The sequence below is a fragment of the Gadus chalcogrammus genome, chromosome 11, assembly GCF_026213295.1.
Source record: "Gadus chalcogrammus isolate NIFS_2021 chromosome 11, NIFS_Gcha_1.0, whole genome shotgun sequence".
In the NCBI taxonomy this organism is placed as follows: Eukaryota; Metazoa; Chordata; class Actinopteri; order Gadiformes; family Gadidae; genus Gadus; species Gadus chalcogrammus.
In genome coordinates, this window is record NC_079422.1 from 11,528,861 (window position 1) to 11,552,375 (window position 23,515).

Genomic DNA, 23,515 nt, shown 5'->3' on the forward strand with positions numbered 1-23,515 from the left:
CTATGTTGATCATATGAAAGGCAATTCCCAACTTAGCCATGGCGCTTCTACATTGACCTGCACGGCACGGTAGAGGAGGACGTCAAGAGTTTGTATCTGACCAGGGGGGGCTGCAGCCCCCCCAGCCCCCTCCACTTCCAGCGTCCATGTATCTGACCCGTGCCGTCACGTGTTGCCGTGCCACCGCTAATTGGCTGCCTGCTTCACAGGGCTGGGCCCGGGAACCAACTCCAGGTGAGGTGCCCGTCTCAGTGTGTTAAGTTACCAAGAGTTAAATCAACTTACACTTAGTTACTCGCCATTTAAAAATATTTTACATAAAATCGCTCCTTTCAATTTTAAATATCATTCATCAAATGTCATTCATATATCAGTGCCAATAGGCCTACAAAAATAAATAATAACAATACCCCTCACCATCAAAGCAAACTGCACTATGGTGCTCGTTGCACGACACATTAACCCAGTAACCCATATCTAACAATCGTGTTCCCTTCGTGGAGCCAGAAGTCTGGGTTCTGGTTGTGCCACCTTCCATAGTTTTGGCATTCATTTGCAGTCTCGGTTCCAAAGGGAACACACTTCCAACTGGTGGTCATCATAATGTCCGAGCAACATGAAGTCATCATAATTAGAGCCTGTTCTGGACTCTTGCAAGTGCTGGAGGTCCTCTACATCGTCTATGGCGGCCAGGTCCACATCTCGCTCCCTGCAGTGTTGCTGATCATCGGTCCAGCTCAGATTCTTGTTCACTTAAGAGTAGGATTTGGAGATAGGAAGCGAGCCAGGAGGAGCCCTGCTGCAGGGGAAACCATCATAGACAGACTGCACACACATGAATAGTTATTACAATACTATATTAGCCTGAGTTACAGACCCCCAGTGGCAATCAAAGGAGAAGGTGGAGAGAACCACAATCACAGCTTTGTGGCTAGATTTGCTTGTTGTTGATGGTGTGATATATGTGGAAATAACTCATCATATTACACAGACACTGGCATGCACAAACAGAGGCAGCATTGCATTAAGAAATCTAGAATCAGCATATAACAGAAAATAACAAGTCTGACCTGAAAGACTCAGAAAGAGCATATGGTTTCCTGCATCCTGTAACAAAAAAACATTTCACTTCATCAGATGAAATCTAAAAATTACAACAATTTATTGCATGCATGACCATTACACACAGTTAATGTAGGCCTATTCATATAACGAGAAGCTTTATGGGCTCAAGAAAATAAATACAGATCTGTTTGGAGGTCACCAAGTGTTTTGTCTTCCCTTTTCTTGCGTTCAATCAGCTTTGTTATTAATTCAAACCCTTGATGAGACTTGAGGAATGGCTGACTGTAGAATGTTACACATGTCTTACATACATATGCGTGTATCACGGCCTTCCTCAATCACGATCGAAAACGTGATTCGAGCTGACGGAGTGGACGTATCGTTTTTTTTGTGCAATACCCATAGACTTTACAATAGGTAATATAATACCCAAAGAATATAAAATAGATAAATCCCATAAATTAGGTCAACCTGATTATACCCGTTGATATGGTAATACCACTCCAAGACACAATGTGGAATCAAGAGCCATTACATCCTCTTCTTTTCACGTTGTTTTTGTCACGGGAAGTTGTGCGGCATATCAACTGAGGTAATCCTTTTTTGTGTACCTTGCTTCAAGAGATTTCGTAATTCACCACTTCTGGATGGTTTAGGTTTGGGAAAAATACGCAAGTGACCTTTCATTTGGTTCAAAAGTGCTGCGGTCCATTGTTCCAATCCATTGTTTAGGCATCAGAGTCTTCCTTAAACTGCCTCTCTCTTCACTGTCCCTTCGCAGCAAACATGTCCTTAGAGTACACCATCGATATCCAGCTCACAGAACTGGGTTTTCCCAATATTCTACAAACACCAGTAAGAGAGACCCCGTGTCTGTTACCATCACAGTATTTGTCGATATCGGGAAGTGAATCACAAACTACGATCCCAACTAAACCTACCATAAGGCAACAACTCGAAAATGATCCGTCAGTAACACGTGATAAATGCAGTTCGCCACATACTACGGACACGTCTGGATCTTCTCAAGCACAAGCAAAAGATGGCATGGACACCTCCAGCAGAGGCTCTGAAGATGCATATACCTTCTCTGTGCTGCCTCGCAGGGCCGCAAAGCGCCCCAATGCAGATGTTGTGAAGGAACCCTCTGGAGCTGAGACTACTAAGCGTCTTGCTGATCAAGCAAATGATAAATCACAACTGGGTGCAAACAATGACCAAGAGGCAAAAGGGAACACGCAGGATGCAGAGGACGAGTCAGCAGACGACAGCGAAGAGTCTGAGGATTATGATGAAGAGAGCCTCGGTGAAGACGAATATGGTATTGATATTGGTATTCCATTTCTATGAACATCGAATTAGCATTAATGTTATAACGTTAAATATTTTCAACTAGTCTTTTACTCATTTAATGTTTGACTGCCTTTTCCTAGAGTTTGATGGCACAGGTGATTACAACTGTGGTGTGTGTGGTCTTCAGCTGCCCTCCAACATGAAGCTGCAGGACCACATGAACCAACACACCGGTCAGCGGCCGCACTGTTGTGCAGAGTGTGGCAAACGGTTCTGCCAGCTCAACAACTATCGCGCTCATCTGAAGACCCACGCTGTAAAAACACCCGAATTGATCCTCTCTCATCGGTGTCGCATCTGTCGGAAGTTATTCGAGTCGAATGTTAAGTTAAGGGAGCACCTCGAAACCACACACTTTGAAAAGGAGTTCTACGAGTGCGACTTGTGCAAACTCGTGTTCACCGACCGGAAAAAGTGTGAAAAGCACATTGAATGGCACAAGAGCACCCTACTTGTCTGTGACACTTGTGGCCGTGAATTTTCCAGCCAAGAGTCACTCCAACGCCACCGTAACAGTAAGTGCCGGCGCAGCTTCGTCTGCACGGACTGCAACCAGACCTTCAGCAGGAAGAACGCCCTGCTGAAACACAGCTTCTCTCACATCGGCCTGCTGCCCTACACGTGCTTACTGTGCAGCTGCCACTTCCGCCTGGCCCATCTGTATCGCCAGCACAACTGCGATCCTCAGCGCATCCACTGCGTGGCATGTCTGAAAGTGTTCGCCAGTCAGAGAGACTTCCAGCAGCACAAGAAGGACACGGGCTGCTGGGGGGACCAGGAGTCCAACGGTGACGAGATCCGCTGCCCGGAGTGTGGCAAGGTTTTCGCCACGAAGGAGGAGCTCAAGAAACACGGCAGCGCTCACCAGAGGATTCTGACCTGCGACGATTGTGGGAAAGGCTTCCGCTCGGCCTTGCTCCTGATGTCCCACATGGGAGGGCACGTGGCGCAGTCCCCCTGCCTGTGCCAGCGCTGCGGCCGTGGCTTCAGTCACCAGTGTGACTACGACAGTCACCTGGAAAGATGTGGACTCGCACCGCTACCACCAGTAAGTTATTCATTTATATAAATACTGTATCTCTCTATTATAAATTGTTTGTCTTTCACCAAAGTAGTTTCTCTTTCCTTTGCTCACCTTTTTCACTTTTGACATCTCGGATCATATCTTTTTCTAGATTGTTTCTAAGAAACGTGCCCAGAAGTCCTCCGCTCAGCCTGGTAATCCCACGCTTCCCCACTCTACTGAGCTTCCCATCACTACAAAAGCCTCCACAAGTGGGTGGGATCCAAACAGCGGTGTGGCCACCATCTCCAACGGTGTCCCTGCTCCGTCACCAGAGGACACGGCTCAGGGCTCCTGGCGTCTAACCCTGGACCATCCTCCCCCTCTCGGTCTGAACCTGATTCTGTTTGTCCCGGTCAACTCCACTCTAGCGTCTGGCCTGCTGCCCAAACTCCAGGAGACGGGACCGCCCGCTCCGATGGCCCTGGACGCAGCGGTGGGGCTACAGAAGATTATCGTTGGTAAAATGAGGAGTTCTGTTGTGGGCTTGCCACTAGAGGTGGACGCCCCTCTGGATCTGGTCCTCAACAAGAAACTAGCACACAATTATGGGGCGCCCCAAGATTTGTCTAACAAAGTGAACCCTTTCATGCCTGCTGTTGGCATTAAAACAGAGGTGGTTGAGATGCCTATGGTTAGCATTGAAACGCCTGCAGTTGACATTACAACTCCTGGGGTCAGCATTAAAACATCTGCGGTTAGCATTGAAACTGAGGCGGTTAGTATTGAAACGGAGGCGGTTGGCATTGAAACAGAGGCGGTTGGCATTGAAATGGAGGCGGTTGGCATTGAAACGGAGGCGGTTGGCATTGAAACGGAGGCGGTTAGCACAAAATCAAGTGCAGTTAGCATAAAAACACCTGCCGTTAGCATCAAAACAGAGGCTCTCGAGCCTGCTGTTGGAGTTAAACCACCTGCTGGTTGCATTCAATTGGCAACCAAAGAGTGTTGGGTGGTCCTCAGAAAGTGGTCTGGGAAAACGCAGGACATTACTGGAGATACATTATCATGTGTTAATAGGAAGACAGGTATACAAGAGATTTTAGGTGATAAAGGCACACAGTAATACATAGGCTACTGTAAAGTCAGAACCTTTGAGAACAGCTCGTTTTGTAATGTAAATGATTAAGGAAGAGCCTGAGTTCCTTACTCCTATCTTTGATAAATTGCAAATTGTCAGTCTAGCCAGGTCCAGAGCTTTACAAAAAGTGATATGATCAAGGCACAGACTTGTAACATGTAATGCATATGGTGGTGGGTTTGACCAATAATAAACAGTATCTTGATTGATCAAAAGTATGTTTGAATGTAAATAGGGTGTACCACAAACCACAACGAAGATCTAAACTGGAGCACATTCGAGCATACAATGGGCAACATATTCAAACAATAAATTCCTTTTCATGATTTTTCATTGGATCAGGATGTTTGCAAAGGATACATGTGTCTCTAATTTTCTACTCTTTGCTTTCTCTGTGTCTGTAAATGGAAAAAAATTAAAATAACCTTTCAGGATTATCTAGCATTTGTCCAGCCAACCAAGGTTTGGAACAGGAGTGTTTCCGATGTAACTACCTCTATTTTGTGTGCTACTCTGGACACCCATAGGTTAGTAGCAAGCCATTACCACAATATTTGGCCAGACTTGGGATAAATGTAAAATATTTTTGCATAAAAGATCTAAAGTTGATTTTGATGCACTGTACATATTATTGTGATTATTGGTTCAATTGAACGATGCCCTGGACCAAAGAGATATATTTATAATATTTAATATCCTTTATTATCTTGTTTTTTATGTATTGGAGGTTGTGCAGGAATATTTTGTAGGCCCATTTGGCAGCATACTTTGTAGGCTCCTTCACTTTGACTTGAATTGGGTAATTTGAAACAATTGATACACAATATGAAACAACATAAGATAATAGGATTCAACAGTATTGTTATTTCTTGGTATTGTTATTTATTAAAATGTATTTATCGAGAATGCCGTTTCCTTACCTGAAGCACGAATATGTTTAAAAGATGAGTGAGTGCGTGTTTATTTTAGGTGCATCGAAAGCATAATTTATGTTTTATTAATTCCTGCTATGTCAAGTTAATACAATATTTTTTCAAACCATACAACACACTTATCTTTTAAAGTACAATTTCCATTGCTGATACGCAAATAAGTCATTTAATTGTTAGTTTTCGGAGTCTGCAGAGTAAACATCTGAAAATCTGAAAGTCTCGGGGTCACATGGTGGAAAGCCCCGGAACTAAACCTGTGCTAAGAATTTATTTTTTATTTTTTAAATCTAACGGTCGTATGAGTGTGTGTGAATTTTTTATTCGCTAAAGCGAATCTTTGCTTATCGGCAACGTACCTGCATTGAGACCACAACAAGGTTATTGATCCGTCGTGTGTTTTGCTCCATGGACAAAGACAAGCCCGCAGACGGCGTAAGCAGCACTTCACCTTTTTGTTTGGAAATCACGGCACATTTCTCTTAAAAGCGTATCCACATGATTGGCTAATATGAATTGCTATATTTATAAATATATACATGTCGTTAGCATGTAGTGTTGGAAATCAACATATTTAATTTATGGCATAATGAATATTAAAGCTATTTTTAATGAACAATCGATCCCTTCTTATTGCAGAATGGTCAGTGCTCCTGGTTTGAGATGCAACAGTTCATTGGTGACCTCATCACGTCTGGTAACTCTTCTAGTCAGTCTCTGAAGGAGCAGCATGATGTACTTCATGTCTCCTGGGGTTTGGCCGGAGGGGAATATCTGGGGCTGAAAGGACCAGCCCAAGACAAGTCAGATTTAGACCAAAACCGGCTGATGTTATCAGGGGCACCTGAGAGGAGGGCAGAGTTCAGAGACAGAAAGGAAGTTGAAAGTGAGTCATAAATATTTAAACAATGACTTTAAATTAAATATGAATACTTATAAACATTTAATAAAAGGTCATCTGAAGCAGTCATTTCATTGAAATAATTGTTCAGTTTAAATAACGGCCGTCTATTCTTCTGTTCTTCACGCACAGATGAGCTCCATGCGTGCACCTGCACCGGTTGTCCATTTTCTACTTCCCCGCCTTCATACGAGACTCTAAAGCCCAGAAAATCTCTGTACTCCCATGGGCAACCAGACAAAACATGCCTCAGTAGGACCCACACCAGCCCCCCAGCCATGAACCTCAGCGTTTGCTTACCGGATGAGAACCAGGCAGAGCCCAGCAGCACCACCTCGTCCGACCTAAAGCCCCGTGCGTCGAGGAGGGAGGACAGGGAGCGTAACGCAGACTGCTCATCCTCCTCCAGAGGTCTAGCGGGCTCCTTCCCCCACTTCCCCATGTTTGCCTGCTTGTGTTGCCACGGCCTCCAGACCTGCGCTCAGCTATTGAGGCAGCAGGAAGGCCCGGACTCTGGCCTCCCTCATGGCAACGCACACGGCCACCACATCCACCATCACCACTGTCCCTTCTCCTCCTGCCTGCCCTGCCCTCAGCTGGCCCACTCGCACCCCCACGCAGCCCAGCTCCGGGGCCACTTCCCTTACCTGGGATGCCATCACGCTATCAGCGCCTGTCCGCAGCACTCCCACAAGCAGAACGTCCAGAAGCCCGGCCAGCCCAACCAGGAGGAGGGGGCCAGGGCCACCACCGCGTACCCCCCCTTCATGCACCCCTGCATGCACTGCTCGGCCGCGTTCCAGAGGCCGTCCCAGCTGCTGCAGCACCAGCGGTCCGAGCACTCCCAGAAGCCCGCCGGCTTCCTGTGCACCGAGTGCGGCAAGGCCTTCAACTCGCACAGCAACCTGCGCATCCACCAGAACGTGCACACCGGCGCGAGGCCCTACGTCTGCCCCGACTGCGGCAAGAGCTTCAGTCAGTCGGGCGCGCTGAAGATCCACAAGCGCATCCACACGGGCGAGCGGCCGTACTCCTGTGCCTTCTGCGGCCGCGGCTTCCCCCACCTGGCGGGGGTCCGGGCCCACCAGAGGACCCACACTGGGGAGAAGCCGTACCGCTGCGGCCTGTGCGGGAAGTGCTTCACCCAGTCGGGGGCTCTAAAGATCCACACCCGCATGCACACGGGCGAGCGTCCCTTCACCTGCGGGGTGTGTGAGAAGGGCTTCACCAACCTGGCGGCCATCCGCTTCCACTACCGGACGGTCCACGGGCTCACCTACGAGGGGGCCGCGAGGACCGCGGCCGGGGCCCCGTACCGGGACCAGACCAACCCCGGGTGTCCTTCCACCTCCGCAGGACGGCCCCGGAGCAGTCACCCCCCCGGCGGCCTGCTGGACAAGTGTAACCTGGCAGAGGGAGGGGGGTCCATGATGCCCAGAGGGACGCTCGCCCAGGGGGCATCGGGCAAGGCCCAGGCCGACAGAGCTAGCGGGCACAAGGAGGGTCAGATCTACGCATGTGAGGACTGTGGCCAGGGCTTTAAGGACGCGCCCTCCAGGAACAGACACCAGAATCTGGTTCACTACACTGAGGAGGGTCAGGAGGTCGGGCAGACTAAGGGCTAGTTATGAAGGAGAGGAGGCCGGGTGATGGTGGAGATGGACTTAACCTAATGAGGGAAAAGGTAGGCGAGTGTGAATAACATCGTTCTGTTGTTCAAAATGTGTTACTTTTACAACGTGTCCCATTTCTGCCACAAAAGAAAATCAATTGAAAGGGGCATAATGTATAGTTGTATATGCATGTCTGGGGGCCTTTCAGTAAGAATGATGTGGAATTTTAATTTATGAGTTTAATGATGGAAATGCCAGCATTTTACAGAACTCGTTTATGAAATGAACGGGACAATGTCTGTTCAATTATAATAATTTATTTAAAATTAAGTAGTGGCTTCCTTGACACTTTATAACTGGTAACCAAACCAAACCCAATGGATGCTGAATCAATGCTGATTTTGTAGGTGTCACAAATGTTAAGTCACCATGTAGTCAACGCTTAAAGGGACAACCTATGCCACAAACATACCGTACACACTTATTTGCAAACCAACCCGTTTTTAATGACCACATAAAAATTATTACAATGAGCGAAGCATTAAGCATGTGGCCTAAAACTGTTGTTTTTTATGTCATTGTGTTTCCAAAACAACTGGATAGTCTAATGGTAAAGATAGATGTGGCAGTAGCTTTGTAAATAATGAATGGTGTCCCTCGAACTTTTTGTAAGTATTATGTTTCTCTATTCTACCAAAATCTAAGGCTATTGGAGCATTTTATCCCTTGGAAGAAGACGGCTGCCTGCATTGTGTCCCCTCGGAAGTACATGAACAGCGTAGTTACAAAGAACACTCCGCTTCTAATTATTATGGTCCTGAAAAAAAAAACTATTTGTTCTGGGCGGCTGGCTTCATTGCGTAAAATCTCACCTTCTTTATCATGCCTTTTTGCGATTCTTTCGGTTTATCATATATTAAGAAAGCTTGTGTGCACACATTAGTCATTCGGTATGTTTTTGAAATGACAATTTGAGAGGAACCAAGAAGTATGAGACAATCCTGTCAGCTCAATACTGCCGCCTAGTGTCACCCTGTAGTATATATGTATAGGAGTATTATACCACAGCATTGCATACATACAACCACATAGCCGCAATACATTTTTTACAACTTTTGATGTTTTATGTAAGAAAAAAGTTCCAATTAATCTTTATTCATTTACAACGGTATGGCAATTTAATATTGAAGACAAAATGCTTGATGATTGTGACACATTTGAGGCATTATAGTCCTTATTCTTCATATTTTACTCATATCCCTTATTATATTACATATTTTTTTTATATACAGTGCTGTATTCCGAGTTATTTAAAAGTGCGATGTGGATCAAACATTTTACCAATAAACAACATGTCTGAGGTTGCACTTTCTTTCCGATCAATGTTTGAAAAAGAAAATGCAGGAATGCACGACCTGATAGTAAATATTCATATCTGTATGGCTCTGAGATCACAGTTTGTATGTCCCTCATTTTCGCAAAGTAAAAAACAAACATTAATAGATGAAACCAGGCTTTGGAGGTTCTGTGCTGTGCTGCCTTCTCACACTTCATACCAAAATGTACACAATAGTTATATTATAGTATATATCAGTAAACTAACATATACTACTATATACTAACATACAGTAATACTGAAACGGCCCCTGACTCAACCTCATATCAACAATGTTCCGTCGGCCCCGGCTCAGTGTCTTCTTTCTGCGGGTCCCACATCAGAGCAGTTCCTCGTACGTGTGCTGGGCCTGCAGTAAGGAGTACGGCTGCTCGGGCTCCGAGTACACCGCGCTGCTGGGCCGCGGTGCCGCGCCCTGGTTGGACGGGGTGCAGTAGCCGTTGGACAGCAGCCTGTGGGAGGGACAGTCATAGTGGGTGTGGTCCGGGGAGGCCTCCCCGCCGGTCGGGGGTGGTGGGGGGGGAGGGGGAAGAGTCGTCCTGAGTCTGTTGTCCCGTCCCGGGGCTCCCTTGGGCCGGGCCGGGTCCCTGGCCTCCGGGAGCTGCTCGCTGAACGGGGTGGCGTACTCCGGCTCGGGGGGGAGGGGCGTGGCGTACTCTGGGAGGGTCGCGGGGCCGTGGTTCCGGCTGAAGCTGAAGGCCGCCGTGAGTCCCGGGTTTGGGCCGGGCCGGAACGTGGAGCTGAGAGTCTGGCCTCCCGCGGCAGGCTGAGCGTAGTCTGAGAGATAATAAGGAATACAATATGAGATCACATTTTTACTCACAGCTGGGGAATGTTCTTCAATGGCCAGTGGTTGTGTTTGTGGTGGTCTTGGGGTCTGCCACCACCAGCCAAGAGGTCATGGGCAGCCTCCGGGAGGGAACTATTTTAATGAGAGAGACGCACTGGTCGGTGACTGTCCTGTTCATCACTGGGCGCTTCAGTGAAGGCCCCAGAGTGGTTGGGAAGGGTGTGGGGGGGGGGGGGGGGGGGGGATGTGGGCTGAGTGCCCTTCATCGAGTTCCAATTAAAGGGTCTCTTTCAGAACGGCTCTGCGGACCGAAGAAAGGAATGTTTATACTGCAGCCGGGTGACAGCCCGCGCTGGGGGAGGAATGGACAGCCCGCCGAGAACTGTTCTCATGTCAGGCCTGGTCTGAGGAGCTGGTCACGGCTGAGGCCGTTGGCGAGGGAAAGAGGAATGAAGTGAAGCTGAAACAGGACGGAGAATTCAAAATGGCTGGGCTGCTTAACATGGCCGCCAGCGACTCCACATTGGGAATCAAATAATTATAATCTATGAATGAACAGTACTGTAAACTACTATTGCCTGACCAAATGCCCACCGAATACCTCCTGCTCAAGCAACAACGGGTTGGAAGGCAGTGTGGTTTTATATGGTTGGTCCAGTGTGTTCCGATAAGGACGGCCGTTTGTGCATTCTTACCGTTGGGCGGGGGGCCGGGTAACGTGTCTTGGTCTCTACTCTCCGCAGGGTTAAGAGCCTGAAGATTCTCCAGAGGGTAGGAGATAAGCTCTGACTCACCGCCCGGACTCTTCCTTTGGAGACTCTGGTGGTCAACTGGACCTGTGGATGGATACACACACAAACACACACACACACACACACACACACACACACACACACACACACCACACACACACACACACACACACACAGTCAAACAGACACATCAGAATGAAGTCGTCTTGGTCTGATGCCTTAAGACATTAGCTAACATAATGCATTGGGTTAGCGGTATGAAGAAGAGGAAGTTACCTTTAGCGGTTGAGTACTTCTTAATTTGGGCATTTTTCTTCCTAATTAGACAAACATACAAAAACACAATCAATGCTAATTGGTATTTGGACATTTTAATTGTGTAGTTAGATGACTGAATATATTTCATATTTAATTATATTATAGTGAATTGAATGCGGTCATTATTCACTCCGCCAGACATGAATCAATCAACCAACCATCAAACAGCAACAGGTACGCCTTTATTCAACACTACCTTCTCTTCAACCAGAACCCAGCCAACAGGCAGCTGGCACACAGGACCAGCCCCAACACCACGCCCACCACGACCAGCACTTTCTGATCGGAGGCTGCAGGGAGAACCAGGCGGCCAGCGATCGATCGTTAGCATATTAAGTTAAACATGATGCTATCTGCATGATATATATATATTATATTGTATAAATCATCTAAGATGTTGATTGAAATAATATCTGCGATCAGAAAGAACACAATGTGGCAGGAAATGAAGATACATACTTGTGTGTTCCACAGTAACAGCATGTCCAGTGGTAACTGTGCTGGGTGGCGTCGTCAAGGCTGTGGCACTGACCACGGGGGCGTCTGTTGGATTAACTGTAGGAGCCATTTTGCATGTTTATTTAATTTTTTCTTATGTCTGTTAATAGCTGGGTATGTATTTGCAGACTACAACGTTTTAACCACTAGAGGGTAGTATTTACCTGGATTATGAGGTAACACTGCTCAAATGTTTTAAGGTAACAGGTGAACAGGAAGAGGAAGGAGCATTTGGGGTGGGAATATACGGTTGTTACCATAAACGTTTGAACAATAGAATAAATCAAGTAAATCTGTTAGACGGCATTTAATCTCACTCCCTCTTCTCATCATGGTTATCTAAGTAGTCTTCTTCACCGTTGCATGTGACTATGTTGGTACATTTTAATTGGATCGGTAGTCCTTGACCACGAATCACGCTAGGCTGCAAATCCGAAGGCAAGGTAAGAGAGGCACAGACGGATGAACAAAGCTGTGCTTTTCTCTGGCTGAAACTCTGACTGAGGTACATTTGTTTGGATGGTTGGAAACGGATGTAGGACTAGACAACAATGTGTCTTTGTCTCCACAGATCACACTTACAGTAAAGCTCATCTGCAATGTCTAAAATGTCACGTGCCACTTCTTCTGCTTGTATAAATGTGAAAGCTGATAGATCAGCGGTTGTTCACCACATGGCTGAGAGAATAAATATGCAGAGAAGCAGAAGAGGAACACCTTGACACTGCTGCAGAGAAATAAGATCACAGGCACTTCATACAAGCTTACTTTATCCAGTTTTACGGCCCCAACAGCCTTATTCAAAATCCCTGTGTGCACGTCCTAAAGAAAGCAAGCTTGCACATACAAAAGAACCAGGTTAACTCCACGAAGTCCAACACACTTTCTCCTCATTACAACCCATGCATATCTCTCCTAGGACGGCGAGAAACAACACAGTTTTCCGTGACCCTCAGCAGAACCATATGAGCCATAATGATCCGACAACTCATACCTCACATGGAAAAATAGGACAGAACGTCAACAATATCCTTCAACAGCAAACTGAAATAAGTGCCCAACTGGTTCAGGAACACCACTCGGCATCTCTTCCACCAAGAGCCATAACAGTATTCGATAGTGACACCCTACAAAATTGGTCTTTTATCAGAGATTTAAGGCAAAGCCTTCTCTAAGGAATGTCTAATGATGAAGCTGATTTAAATGGCACCAAATCCAGCATATTTCTTCATACAATGAGCCAGGAAGAACAGTGTGAAAACGCTTATCTTGACTGATTTGAAGGTATCTAGTTACGACTAGGACTGTAATCTCCCTGATGTCTTTACCCAAGAGAGCATGACTGTCACCAAAGACAACACTGTGACTCGGGAAGACCTCAAACGATGGCCACATCCTTTGAGGGGCCTTAGTGCCCCCTGCACTAGGGGTATGAACTGTTGATAAATGTGGAGACCCATTGGAACTAAATCGAATCCTGAAGACTTCTTCGAAAGTAAGAAATTATTAGAAGGAATAGAGTTACTCCAGAACAAGGCAGTGGATCGGCCAAGTCAAATACAGACCAATGTTATCTCTCAGTGGACCCAGACGTCAAAAGAGGTACTACTTACTGAAATTGTCATTTGCTTGGTTTCATCAATTCAAAGATATATTATGAAACTGAGAAGATGAAGAAAATATATTTAAGCCTCTCTTTGCAAGGATAAGAATTCCAGCAAACAGAGTTGGAAAAGAGATGCAGATATGCACATCAAAGAAAAGGTTCACTCATTGACTCTTGAATCTTTCCAAAGCAGAAACGGCCGTCATTCACTTTTATCAGCAAGAATTATTAATCAGGTAATCTCCACTTTTTATGGTGGGGATTCTTTTGTGAGGATTTGCAGTGATATCAGCATCTGACCCAATGCTGCAGGATGGACTATTCAGGGAAGATGGAAGACTGAGGTAAGCAGCTATGCTTGAAGAAGTAAAACATCCCATCATTCTGTCAGAGGATCAACCCACATATCTAATCTCATTTTAAAGCAAGCAAGTAGGCCATGTAGGACAAAATCCCATGACATCTATTCTGGATAATACTGGATCGGCAATGCCAAATCAGCGTGCAGAAAGAACATAGCTGACTGTTGTCTGCTGTTGTCTCCAAGAGAGAGTTGGGAAACAAATAATCGCCACTTTTCCAGTTGAAAGTGCAGTAGAATTAACCCATCCTTTCTCACTGCCCCTATTCCCTTTCCCCCAAAGAAGCTTGAGCTTTTTGTCAGGCCATCACTGTAAATAAGAACTTGTCCTTAATGATCTGCCTGGTTTGAAGAAAAAAGGAAATAAGAATGAGTTTATCTTTCAACCATAGACAGAGTTTCAGTTGTAATTTAAATAGATAGCAAATTGACCACCTTTTAATTAGATTTTGCTTAAATATGATGGGAAAATATTTGCTTTCAGAACAAACACATTGTGGCAGTAAATGTATATAAATTCTCAAATCGTTCACAAGAACCGTTTCTCCAGTGTTAGCCGAGCTGGGTCGTGTCGTCGTGGCTTTGACTTTGAACCAGCAGAACACAGAACACAACCCACATGTGACTAGAGCACTGCCCACTGTACAGACTACTTTCTTCGTCAGGATTGGACCAATAAAGGGAGAACAGGATGTGCTCACCTGCGGTGGAGGAGACGGTCTTGGAGGTATCCTTGACGACGGGACAGCCCAGCAGCTGGATCCCTGCTGAGGCTCTTTCCTCCCAGGTGATGGGCTTCAGCTGGACGAAGCGGGCCACCAGGGGGGGGAACAGGCTGTTCAGCACCCTGGGGTGACCGTCGGAATAAGCCTCAAACACCTGAAACCATTCAGCACTTAGCTCACCTACAGAAGACACAACAGCTGATACAACTATGCACCATGGCTTTCTGAGAAATCATTAATGTGAAACTTGATCCCCAGACGTCCCTTGTTGGCTTGTCATAGCTCAAGGTAAATTCAGTCAAATTCAGGGAAACCATATGCATTCCCCCCCCTCCACCCAAACACGTTAAAGTGTCTCAAGTGAACACACCTTAATGAGCTGCCATGGCAACAACACAACATTCTATCCATAACGTCTCTGAGCAGCACCCTGGCCACCACTCTGCTGACTGGATGAATAACCCTCTACCGATTTGGATGGTTAGAAGGCAGCACACCGTCAATTTCTTTCCCTTACCTTTTCTTCTTTGCTCAGTGCACCTTTGTAAGGCTTCCAGTCCTTCCTGTCTTTGCGGAAAAGCAGCGTGTAGGACTCTATGTAGAACTTCCCTGAACCCGTTATTATTATACCTGAGAGAAAGAGTGATTTCAATGGGCCATTATTGTTGAACAAGAATAATTTGAATCACATTCTGCAATACATTAAATATAGAGCTGTCAAGCGATTAAAATATTTAATCGTGATTAATCGCATTAATGTCATAGTTAACTCACGATTAATCGTGATTAATCGCTAATTATTTTTCTATGCTAAATATCCCTTGATTTTTTTGTCCCATAATTCTTCTCATTTTAATTCTCTTACCAACTGGGTGCATGTTGATAAGAGTGCATCGGCTTGCCTTGTGCAAATGATTTTTTATTGATAACAACATTGGCATATACTGATCAAAACAGGACGATACAAAAAAAGAGCCTATAGTGCAATTAAACGACTGCTTTGAACAAATGTCATTTGAACATAGCTTTCAGGCTACTGCTTCTTTGTTTTGAGCCAAAGAAAAAAAAATATATACATATTTTTTAAATGCAATAATTGCGTTAATCGCGCGATAATTTTTTAACGCCGTTAAATTTGGTTTGCGTTAACGCCGTTAATAACGCGTTTAACTGACAGCTCTAATTAAATATTATTATTATATATAGTAAAATAAATATTAAATTAAACATTGGTACTAACCAGTGACTTTTCTTTTTTCACCGAGGTCCAGCTCCACCCAGGGGTTCTGGTCGTCTGGTTCTGCTGTCCATGTTACCAACGGACCGGCCGGGTTCAGACCCTTCCCCTGACCCCCGGCTCTCCCCCAGAGAGAGGAGCTGTCCACGAGGGACATGTTTAAGTGTCCGTTGCATTCTGTCAAGGGGGAGAGCAGAGGGTGAGCTCAGAGAGACGGATGAGCTGGACTTTGGTAGGTTTAGTGATAAAATAGGTGGAGTTTGGTAATGAAGCTTTTGTATGTGCTTACCTTTGCTGAAGAGCAGTTTATGTTCAGATAATGAACCCCTGGCAAAATAAAAAATGTAAAGGGTAAATATTCCTATGTTTTACCAAGTACCAGCCAGAAACGCATCATCAAATGTTACTTATAAATAATAATAGCGACCGTACCTTTTGGACAGGACTCCGTTTGCGAATGTGGGCTCGTAGGACCCAAGGCCTCTCCCCCGGGTGAGCTTGACACGGCCCCCCTGGCTGTCCGACACCACCCCTCCATGGACCGCAGACAGGCAGATCAGCGATCTCTTCAGTAGAATACGGATTATAAACACATGTTCAGTAAGCGTTCTAATGACTCCTTATTAATAGTAACATCCACCTGAACTCAAGTTATACGCAACAAATTAATAAGCAGCACTGGTCCTATTGCACGACTCACATGACTGTAGCCTTTGTCATAGTTTCCCGTAACGTTCCCAACAGGAACGTCCTTACAGCCGGCAGGGCAGTACATGCTGAGGAGGAGCACAGAGACAGGTGAGAGACCTCCAGCTACGTCTACGCTGGTCCTCAAGAACTTGATGGGAACTCACCTTAACTGATCAGAGGACAAACTTGTTCCAGTAAATTTGCAGGAAATAAGCTCTGAAACATTAAAAAAACAGCAGGAAGTCTAAAGGAAGTCTAAAGGAAATACATGGAGGATTGGGTGATGCACAATGACAGAAATTCACAGACAGACAGACAGACAGACAGACAGACAGACAGACAGACACAGACACAGACACAGACACAGACACAGACACAGACACAGACACAGACACACACACACACACACACACACACACACACACACACACACACACACACCCACCCCTGATGTTTCAGTTGGTTAGTCTAACCTGGGTTCTGGTCTGTTGTGTAGGACAACAGGAAGCCCCGACCAGAGCGGTGTCGGCCCGACCTGAAGATCACCGACGCTTCGTTGCTGCTAACCGACATTTTCAGCTCCAAAGCAGTGAGTCTCCCACACAGAGGACCTGAGAACACACACACACACGCACAAACAATGAATTAATATCCACATACATACAGTACATATATCTGACAGCTATACACATGTGTTTATAGCTCTCACGGAAGCAGAACTTCAGCAAAGAAAGTGTTGTTCAGTGATGCTTGATACAGAAGACATGTATGTAAAAATATAGCTGGAATAAGGATAACTTGTTTTTGTAAAATGTGTGAGCCATTGGACATTTTGAGAAAAAACAATCGGTTAAGCAGAAAGAGCTGAAGGATTCCATCTCCTTCCCCTACTTCTTCTATCTCTCTCATTCAGTACCTAGGTGTCTCCAGTCCAAACCTCCATACCCTCAGGATACAAATAGATACACCTGGATGGGCAGCGTTGACTCAAACATGTTTTGTAACTTGTCATTCGATGGAATGGAATGCGCTGTGTGAGCAAACGTCTGCATTGACCAAGATCGCGCAGCACGTAACACATTAATTAGTCAGGTATGAGCCGAGAGTGAAACATCCATCAAAGGATTTCAAATCACTTGGTTGAGTCATCATGGCGATTCAAGCTGTTAAAATATTTGGGATACACCAAGCCACGACTGCAGATCACCACAACGCTGATCAGAGCTGCGAGTTTACCTCTGCTGGGGGACCCGTGTGTGTGTTTGTGTGTTTGTTAGTTTATCTCTTCTGGGGTCCCCATGTGAGTGCGTGTGTTTACCTATGCTGGGGGACCCGTTGCTCGGGGTGATCACCAGAGATCCGTTGGTGCAGTCCATGCTTCTCTCGATGTCAAAGTCCCCCAAGAGGAGGCGTAATGTGCGGCCCTGCGGGACACGAAGCCTCCACGTACACGACACATCCTGGGGATAGGTGCCTGGGTAGTTAGCTGAGGTCAGGGTGCCACTCTCTGGTCCAAGCTTTGTATGCCCACAGCCATCGCCTGGAATATGAAGCAAAGACACAAACACTGAATACTGTTGTGTACTTTAGGGGAAGAGAACCTTTTAACCAAACACACTGAATACGGTTAACTGTAGGGGGAAGAGAGAGACACTGATAACCAGCACTGAATAATGATGTCCATCATTTAGACCCAACAGGCCAAATACCATTTTGAATCAACTTAGTGCTTCTTTTACAAAATGTTGGCTAGTGTGTGGGATACTTAATAACAAAAGTTTCATCTTATCATGATTCCTCTCGATTTTTTAATTGTTGCTTTGGTTTGGTTTTGATCTATGGAGCATTAGAAAGTGATATGAAATCATAGGTTTATGTTGTTCCTCGGTGGTTAAAGAAAGTCATACAACATTGTGGATTATTTGGTGGGAAAAGTTTTTCCAACTTGTTTGAGTGAGAAAATGTATGGCATTATCACTTTAGGATAAGCATCTTAGAGCTTGTATGTCTTTAAAATGTGTTCATAGCAGCGGTTTCATGTCTAAATATTATAGTGTAATAAACAGACAATTAAAGGCTTTGTTTACTCATCGGCTCCTTTTAAAAAGGTGAGTAACCATGTCTACTACGAGCACTGGGAACAGAGCCAAGGCATAAGCACTTCCTGGATCTCAACCGCGAGACAGACCCACACATTGCCTGCTGGGAAACGGCTCACTAAACTACAGGATATGTTGGACACTCTGAGGGAACACTACAGGAAACTCTGAGGGAACACTACGACATGTTCACTCTTAAGGGTACAATAAGGGACATGTTCACTCTGAAGGAAACCCTAGAGGAAACGTTCACTCTGAGGGGAACGCTAGAGGAAACGTTCACTCTGAAGGAAGCACTAGAGGAAACGTTCACTCTGAAGGGAACACTAGAGGAAACGTTCACTCTGAAGGGAACGCTAGAGGAAACGTTCACTCTGAAGGAAGCACTAGAGGAAACGTTCACCCTGAAGGGAACATTAGAGGGAACGTTCATTCTGAAGGGACCCCTAGAGGACATGTTCACTCTGACATGTTCACTCTGAAGGGAACACTAGAGGACATGTTCACTCTGACATGTTCACTCTGAAGGGAACAATAGAGGACATGTTCACTTTTGGATGGATTGGTGTTATGTAAATGTTATCTTAATCTAATCTGTTCCCACGAGCTGATCTGGGGTAAAATGTGACTAACAGGCAGACTAGTGGAAGTGAAACACACTAATATTTATCCGGATGAGTCAGTTCTCTAGTGGGTCCGGTGGTAAGCGCTGTGGGGGTGGCAGTTCGGAAAAACAACCACTGCACGTCTGACTAACAGCACCAAGAATGGGCAGTACGTCTGAAGAGGAAACCAACAACAAACCCTGGCCAATGCTGCACTTCAACCCTGGCTGGGCTCCTATAGAAGGATGGGGTCAGGGAGGGGGGTTGGGAGACCCTCCTCCGAGAATGGTGGAAAGCAACCGTTCAAACCGCGCTGTGCATGGGTCAACAGTCTGCTAGCTGTCTGCCCCTTTACTCAGGTCCCCCAGGGATTGCCTGGAGATGCCGAAGCGACAAGCTGTCACCGTTGGCAACCGAGCGGGGGTCTGTGACACCTTCCGGGGGAACATTCCTTGTGTTGCTGTTGAAGGGGTTAGAAGGTCTTCCATTTATCAGTCAAACTACTTGTGTTATTCCATAAATCCCACTCTACACCCAGCTCTTCCATCCAATTGTCATTAGACAAACTAAAATGTGCCCTTTTATCATTTGGGCCGAGTTCCTTCGACCCTGCGAATCATAACCATGAACCATAATAAAGAAATTACTTGTTGCTTTTTCCTTTAAGTTTTTTGGGTTTAATTATAACCTGAGTATAGTGTTCTCTCAGCAACAATTTGACTACAATCTTAGACGTCTAGAGACTAGTTGCTGGCAGGTCCTCACAGGTCCACCAGTGAGGCAGACAGGTAGTCCAACTGTGATGCCTGTCATTGCAAGTGCTTCATTCAATAGTACCACCACGTAACAACCATAATATTGGGGCTGTTTCTCTCTGACATATCAGTTGTACCACAGGTTTGAGTCTTTGCAAACAAGTTTATTTAGAACAAATTGGCTTCTCGGCTTAATAATATCCGGTCGCAAATACACATGACATGCTCAACAGTCCACGGTATCATTTCTACACAGAGAAGGCAAGTAGGCTTTAATGTCGACTATTATGTGCTTCCTTCCGACTATGGCTTGAAGAGGCCTTTCGGAAAAAGGACACAATACTCTTGACACTGTATTGAAATCAGTGTATGCTTTGGGAAAGGGGAATGTAAAGTACACATGGACAGGTATGTACGGAATGCTGCCATGACATTATCATAGGGCTTTATCCCACGTGTAATGTTAGTTGTGTTAACTATGTTAGTTGTGATTTATGTCATTATGTTACCAGAGGTCCAGAAAGAGGATGCTATAATATAGTTCCTGTATTGTGGTTTAAGTAGGCATTCTCTTCCTTAAACAAAATGGGCTACCAAGTGATTGCAAAAATACATGTTTTTGTATTAGCCAACTATGCCGATACACGTAATGTGTTATATCGGCTCAACTTTTTACATTACATACTTATAAAAACATCGATTGGTTGGATTAGGCTACGACACTCTTTGTAATAAAGCCAGCCAGCTAACACAGACTTGGCTTGACATCTTTTAACGAACTACGTATGATTAAACAAATGGAAGCATAATAAGAATATCAAGATGAGCTGTTGTCGTCGTAAACATCTTTATTAAATAATGTCAGCAAAATGCATATTCTTACCCTTCAGTCCATGGACGCTAAATCCACAGAAAGTAAAAGCAAGCCATAAACTCCTAATGACACACTTCACTGCGATCTGGTGGTTAGTGGTCCCAACGGGCATGATGTCCAAAGTCCGGACCGAGAAGCAAGGTGTCCCACTATCTCTGAGTCTGAGTTCTGCAAAGTAACTCAAACCTGCTGAATATTTACGATTGGATGAGGAACCAATTGGTATTTTTCTATTGGATTTTCCGTCTGCCGATCTCTGGATGTTTAACGCCCCTCCTTCTGAAGATGTCAGGGCAAAAGTTGCCGAGAGCCAGCAGGGTCTCTACAGCGACTTTCTACAAACAAACTATTCAGGAATTTTTTAAAGAAACAGCAACAACAAGTCTTCTTCTCATGAATTCCATTGTTTTTTTAATGTTACACCAATATTCAGCATAGTCAGGAAAGCACACTTTGGTATACTCAGATTTTACCCAAAATGTAATGTACCTCTTGCGCCATCTTCTGGTTAAATATTGGAACAACAAAAACAAACCAGACAGACGCGACGGTCCATATTCATGCCTTTTACACTCATAGATATGGTGTCAGCACGGCTTTGACAACATGGGTTCAAGTTCGAAATATGCACAAAAATGTAATTCCTTATTACACGGCTCTTTGGTGGACTATTTCTCTGCTGATCAACACTGTGAATGCTTGTAACAAATAAATTGTAAAAAGACACACCTTGACAAGTTATTTTTTCGTTTTTGTCAAGTAGCCGTGTAATAAGCGGGATGATGTGAGGAACGTCGCCGGACATTATCGAACATAATCCCCTTCAGGGCAAAGCAAGACACCTCCAATTCACGTCGGTGTCCGGTTTGCCCTGTCGGGGTTTATTTTCCTGATAATAACCGGCGTTCTATACATTATCCCTTACTTATTACAGGGCTCTTCTCAATTTCGTGGAACGCTCCGTTCACTTGCATGGACCCTTCACAACTTCCGGCGGTGAATTATATTTGATAATTGTGAATTATATTTGATAATTGTGAATTATATTTGATAATTCACGATGCTAAGGTCCATGATTTTTTGCCGTCTTTCGTATCACTCCGCAAGTATTCCGGTAATTTATCAACCCCAGGTACTCAGTTGCTAAGCGACATCAACGTCATAAGCCCCTTCAGGGCGAAGGCCGCCTTCAAAGCAGCTCGGAGGTTCGGAAGCTCTTACGTGTCTTTAGTAAACATTCCGAAATAAGAGTGTTCAGGAAACGCCCCTCAGAAGTTCGTAGGCTATGACATAAAACCGAAAAAACTGATTGTTCGTGAGACTGGACTTCATAACAAGAACAAGTATGGATGCCCGCAGGAACCTCTTTGCGCTTCTTTGCTGAATCAGATGAATCAATTATTAGAACCGCTTGCGATGGTTGAACATTTGCGAGAATTTATCAGGTGATGTTGATAATTGTAAGCTATAATGTATCGTAATGCAAATGTTAGAATGGTTGTTAAGTTCGCCTCTTAGTACTTGCGGCAAGTTCACTTTAGTCTGTCAATGAAATGGGCAGCGATTGTTGTGACGTGATTTTGGCAGACTGGGGTAGCTTTACTTCCGCACTAAACTCTGAGCGAAAACTCTGACCCAAAAGAGTGTTCAAGGCACTTTCCTCCGAGCTTAAGGTCCGAAACTCCAGGAAACTCAGACCGATTTGAAGCTTTGCGTCGGTGTCCGGTTCGTACTGTTGATACGGGCTACGAGGTCCACGGGAACACCCACAAATGGTGACCCGATAGACTTAGTTGAAAACCTACGTCCGAACAGGTTTGGTTGACAGCATAAATGGTGCGTTCACATCGCTAGAAATTATGGGGAACACATTTTTGCGAAGTCGGAAAGTTCTTGTGAACGACCCCTCATGACGTTCTTATGATTCTACTTCCGTTCGGCTACTGGGGCCAGTTTTTGTTCCGCCCTCAACATTTTTAGGGAGGTTCGGAGGTTCGGGCCTTAAGTTTGGAGGAAAGTGCTAGAACACTCTGTTGGGTCGGAGATTTCGTGCGGAAGTAAAGCAACCGGAGTCCTCCGAGATCACGTCACAACAATGGCTTCCCATTTCATTGATAGACTAAAGTGGACTTTGAGCAAGCACCAGAGGCGAACTTAACACCCATTCTAACATTTGCACTACGATACATTATAGCTTACAATTATAAACATCACCTGATAAATTGTCTCTCATGTTCAACCATCCCAAGCAGTTTTAATAAATGATTCACCTGATTCAGCAAAGAGGCGCAAAGAGGTCCCTGCGGGCATCCATACTTGTTCTTGTTATGAAGTCTAGTCTCCAGAACGATCTGTTTTCCGGTTTTATGTCATAGTCACAAACTTCTGAGGGGCATTTCTTCAACACTCTTATTGCGGAAGAAGGGAAGGTTTACGTTAAGACATGTAAGAGATTCCGAACCTCTAAGCTGTTTTGAAGGCAGCATGAGTCACCATGATGATACAGCAACTCTAAAAGAGATAGACTTTCGTGTCACAGCTAACCCACTAATCGAGGTTCGTAGTACAGGGCAGTGAGGGCACCATTTTGCATGTTTATTTATATTTGTGTCTGTAAATGGTAAAACGTTTTGACCAGGTGAACAGGAAGAGGAAGGAGCACTTTGGGCGGGAACATACGGTTGTTACCATGAGCATTTGAACAATATAATAACAATCTATAAAGTAAATCTGTTATACAGCATATAATCTCACTCACTCTTCTCATCATGGTAATCTAAGTCGTCTTCTTCACCGTTGCAAGG

The 23,515-nt window shown here is 45.1% G+C and overlaps 3 protein-coding genes and 1 long non-coding RNA gene across 6 annotated transcripts in view; 2 read left to right on the forward strand and 2 right to left on the reverse strand.

The window, feature by feature from the left end:
* LOC130391409 (uncharacterized) lies at nucleotides 1-6,162 on the reverse strand. Its single transcript, XR_008896892.1, has 3 exons — nucleotides 5,851-6,162; nucleotides 1,071-1,107; nucleotides 1-825 (listed from the first exon to the last, which is right to left on the reverse strand). It is a non-coding gene; the product is annotated as an uncharacterized LOC130391409 (long non-coding RNA).
* Nucleotides 1,569-5,461, forward strand: wu:fe05a04 (GDNF-inducible zinc finger protein 1). 2 transcript variants are annotated; one of them, XM_056601534.1, is made up of 4 exons: nucleotides 1,569-1,657; nucleotides 1,847-2,386; nucleotides 2,499-3,466; nucleotides 3,594-5,415. In XM_056601534.1, exons 2-4 carry the CDS (start codon nucleotides 1,852-1,854, stop codon nucleotides 4,545-4,547), a joined length of 2,457 nt encoding a protein of 818 aa, XP_056457509.1. In that variant the 5' UTR covers nucleotides 1,569-1,657; nucleotides 1,847-1,851; the 3' UTR covers nucleotides 4,548-5,415. The 2 variants fall into 2 exon arrangements, with proteins under 2 accessions (XP_056457509.1, XP_056457510.1); XM_056601535.1 differs by having other exon boundaries at nucleotides 1,634-2,386; nucleotides 2,546-3,466; nucleotides 3,594-5,461.
* Nucleotides 5,653-9,700, forward strand: si:ch211-79k12.2 (uncharacterized protein LOC568844 homolog). Of its 2 annotated transcripts, XR_008896891.1 has the most exons (4): nucleotides 5,653-5,926; nucleotides 6,131-6,377; nucleotides 6,525-8,076; nucleotides 8,711-9,700. XR_008896891.1 is itself a non-coding variant. In XM_056601536.1 (3 exons), the coding sequence occupies exons 1-3, from the start codon at nucleotides 5,900-5,902 to the stop codon at nucleotides 8,015-8,017; spliced, it is 1,767 nt and encodes a 588-aa protein (XP_056457511.1). In that variant the 5' UTR covers nucleotides 5,653-5,899; the 3' UTR covers nucleotides 8,018-9,695. The 2 variants fall into 2 exon arrangements, 1 of the variants encoding a protein (XP_056457511.1); XM_056601536.1 differs by having other exon boundaries at nucleotides 6,525-9,695.
* Nucleotides 8,325-23,515, reverse strand: part of si:dkey-34d22.1 (discoidin, CUB and LCCL domain-containing protein 2) — a 25,596-nt gene continuing 10,405 nt past the window's right edge. The window contains 15 exon segments of the mRNA XM_056602003.1: nucleotides 8,325-10,178; nucleotides 10,887-11,027; nucleotides 11,220-11,260; nucleotides 11,458-11,551; nucleotides 11,721-11,816; nucleotides 14,428-14,605; nucleotides 14,969-15,081; nucleotides 15,692-15,865; nucleotides 15,978-16,015; nucleotides 16,121-16,254; nucleotides 16,389-16,464; nucleotides 16,543-16,594; nucleotides 16,852-16,989; nucleotides 17,697-17,918; nucleotides 20,721-21,033. Coding sequence (XP_056457978.1) covers nucleotides 9,721-10,178; nucleotides 10,887-11,027; nucleotides 11,220-11,260; nucleotides 11,458-11,551; nucleotides 11,721-11,816; nucleotides 14,428-14,605; nucleotides 14,969-15,081; nucleotides 15,692-15,865; nucleotides 15,978-16,015; nucleotides 16,121-16,254; nucleotides 16,389-16,464; nucleotides 16,543-16,594; nucleotides 16,852-16,989; nucleotides 17,697-17,918; nucleotides 20,721-21,033 — 2,268 coding nt within the window. The 3' untranslated portion in view covers nucleotides 8,325-9,720.

Coding starts and splice junctions, on each gene's coding strand:
- wu:fe05a04 (XM_056601534.1), top strand. CDS start 1,852: ATGTCCTTAGAGTACACCATCGATATCCAGCTCACAGAACTGGGTTTT. Junction 2,387..2,498: donor CCTCGGTGAAGACGAATATG/GTATTGATATTG, acceptor GCCTTTTCCTAG/AGTTTGATGGCACAGGTGAT. Junction 3,467..3,593: donor GACTCGCACCGCTACCACCA/GTAAGTTATTCA, acceptor ATCTTTTTCTAG/ATTGTTTCTAAGAAACGTGC.
- si:ch211-79k12.2 (XM_056601536.1), top strand. CDS start 5,900: ATGGACAAAGACAAGCCCGCAGACGGC. Junction 5,927..6,130: donor AAGACAAGCCCGCAGACGGC/GTAAGCAGCACT, acceptor TTCTTATTGCAG/AATGGTCAGTGCTCCTGGTT. Junction 6,378..6,524: donor AGACAGAAAGGAAGTTGAAA/GTGAGTCATAAA, acceptor CTTCACGCACAG/ATGAGCTCCATGCGTGCACC.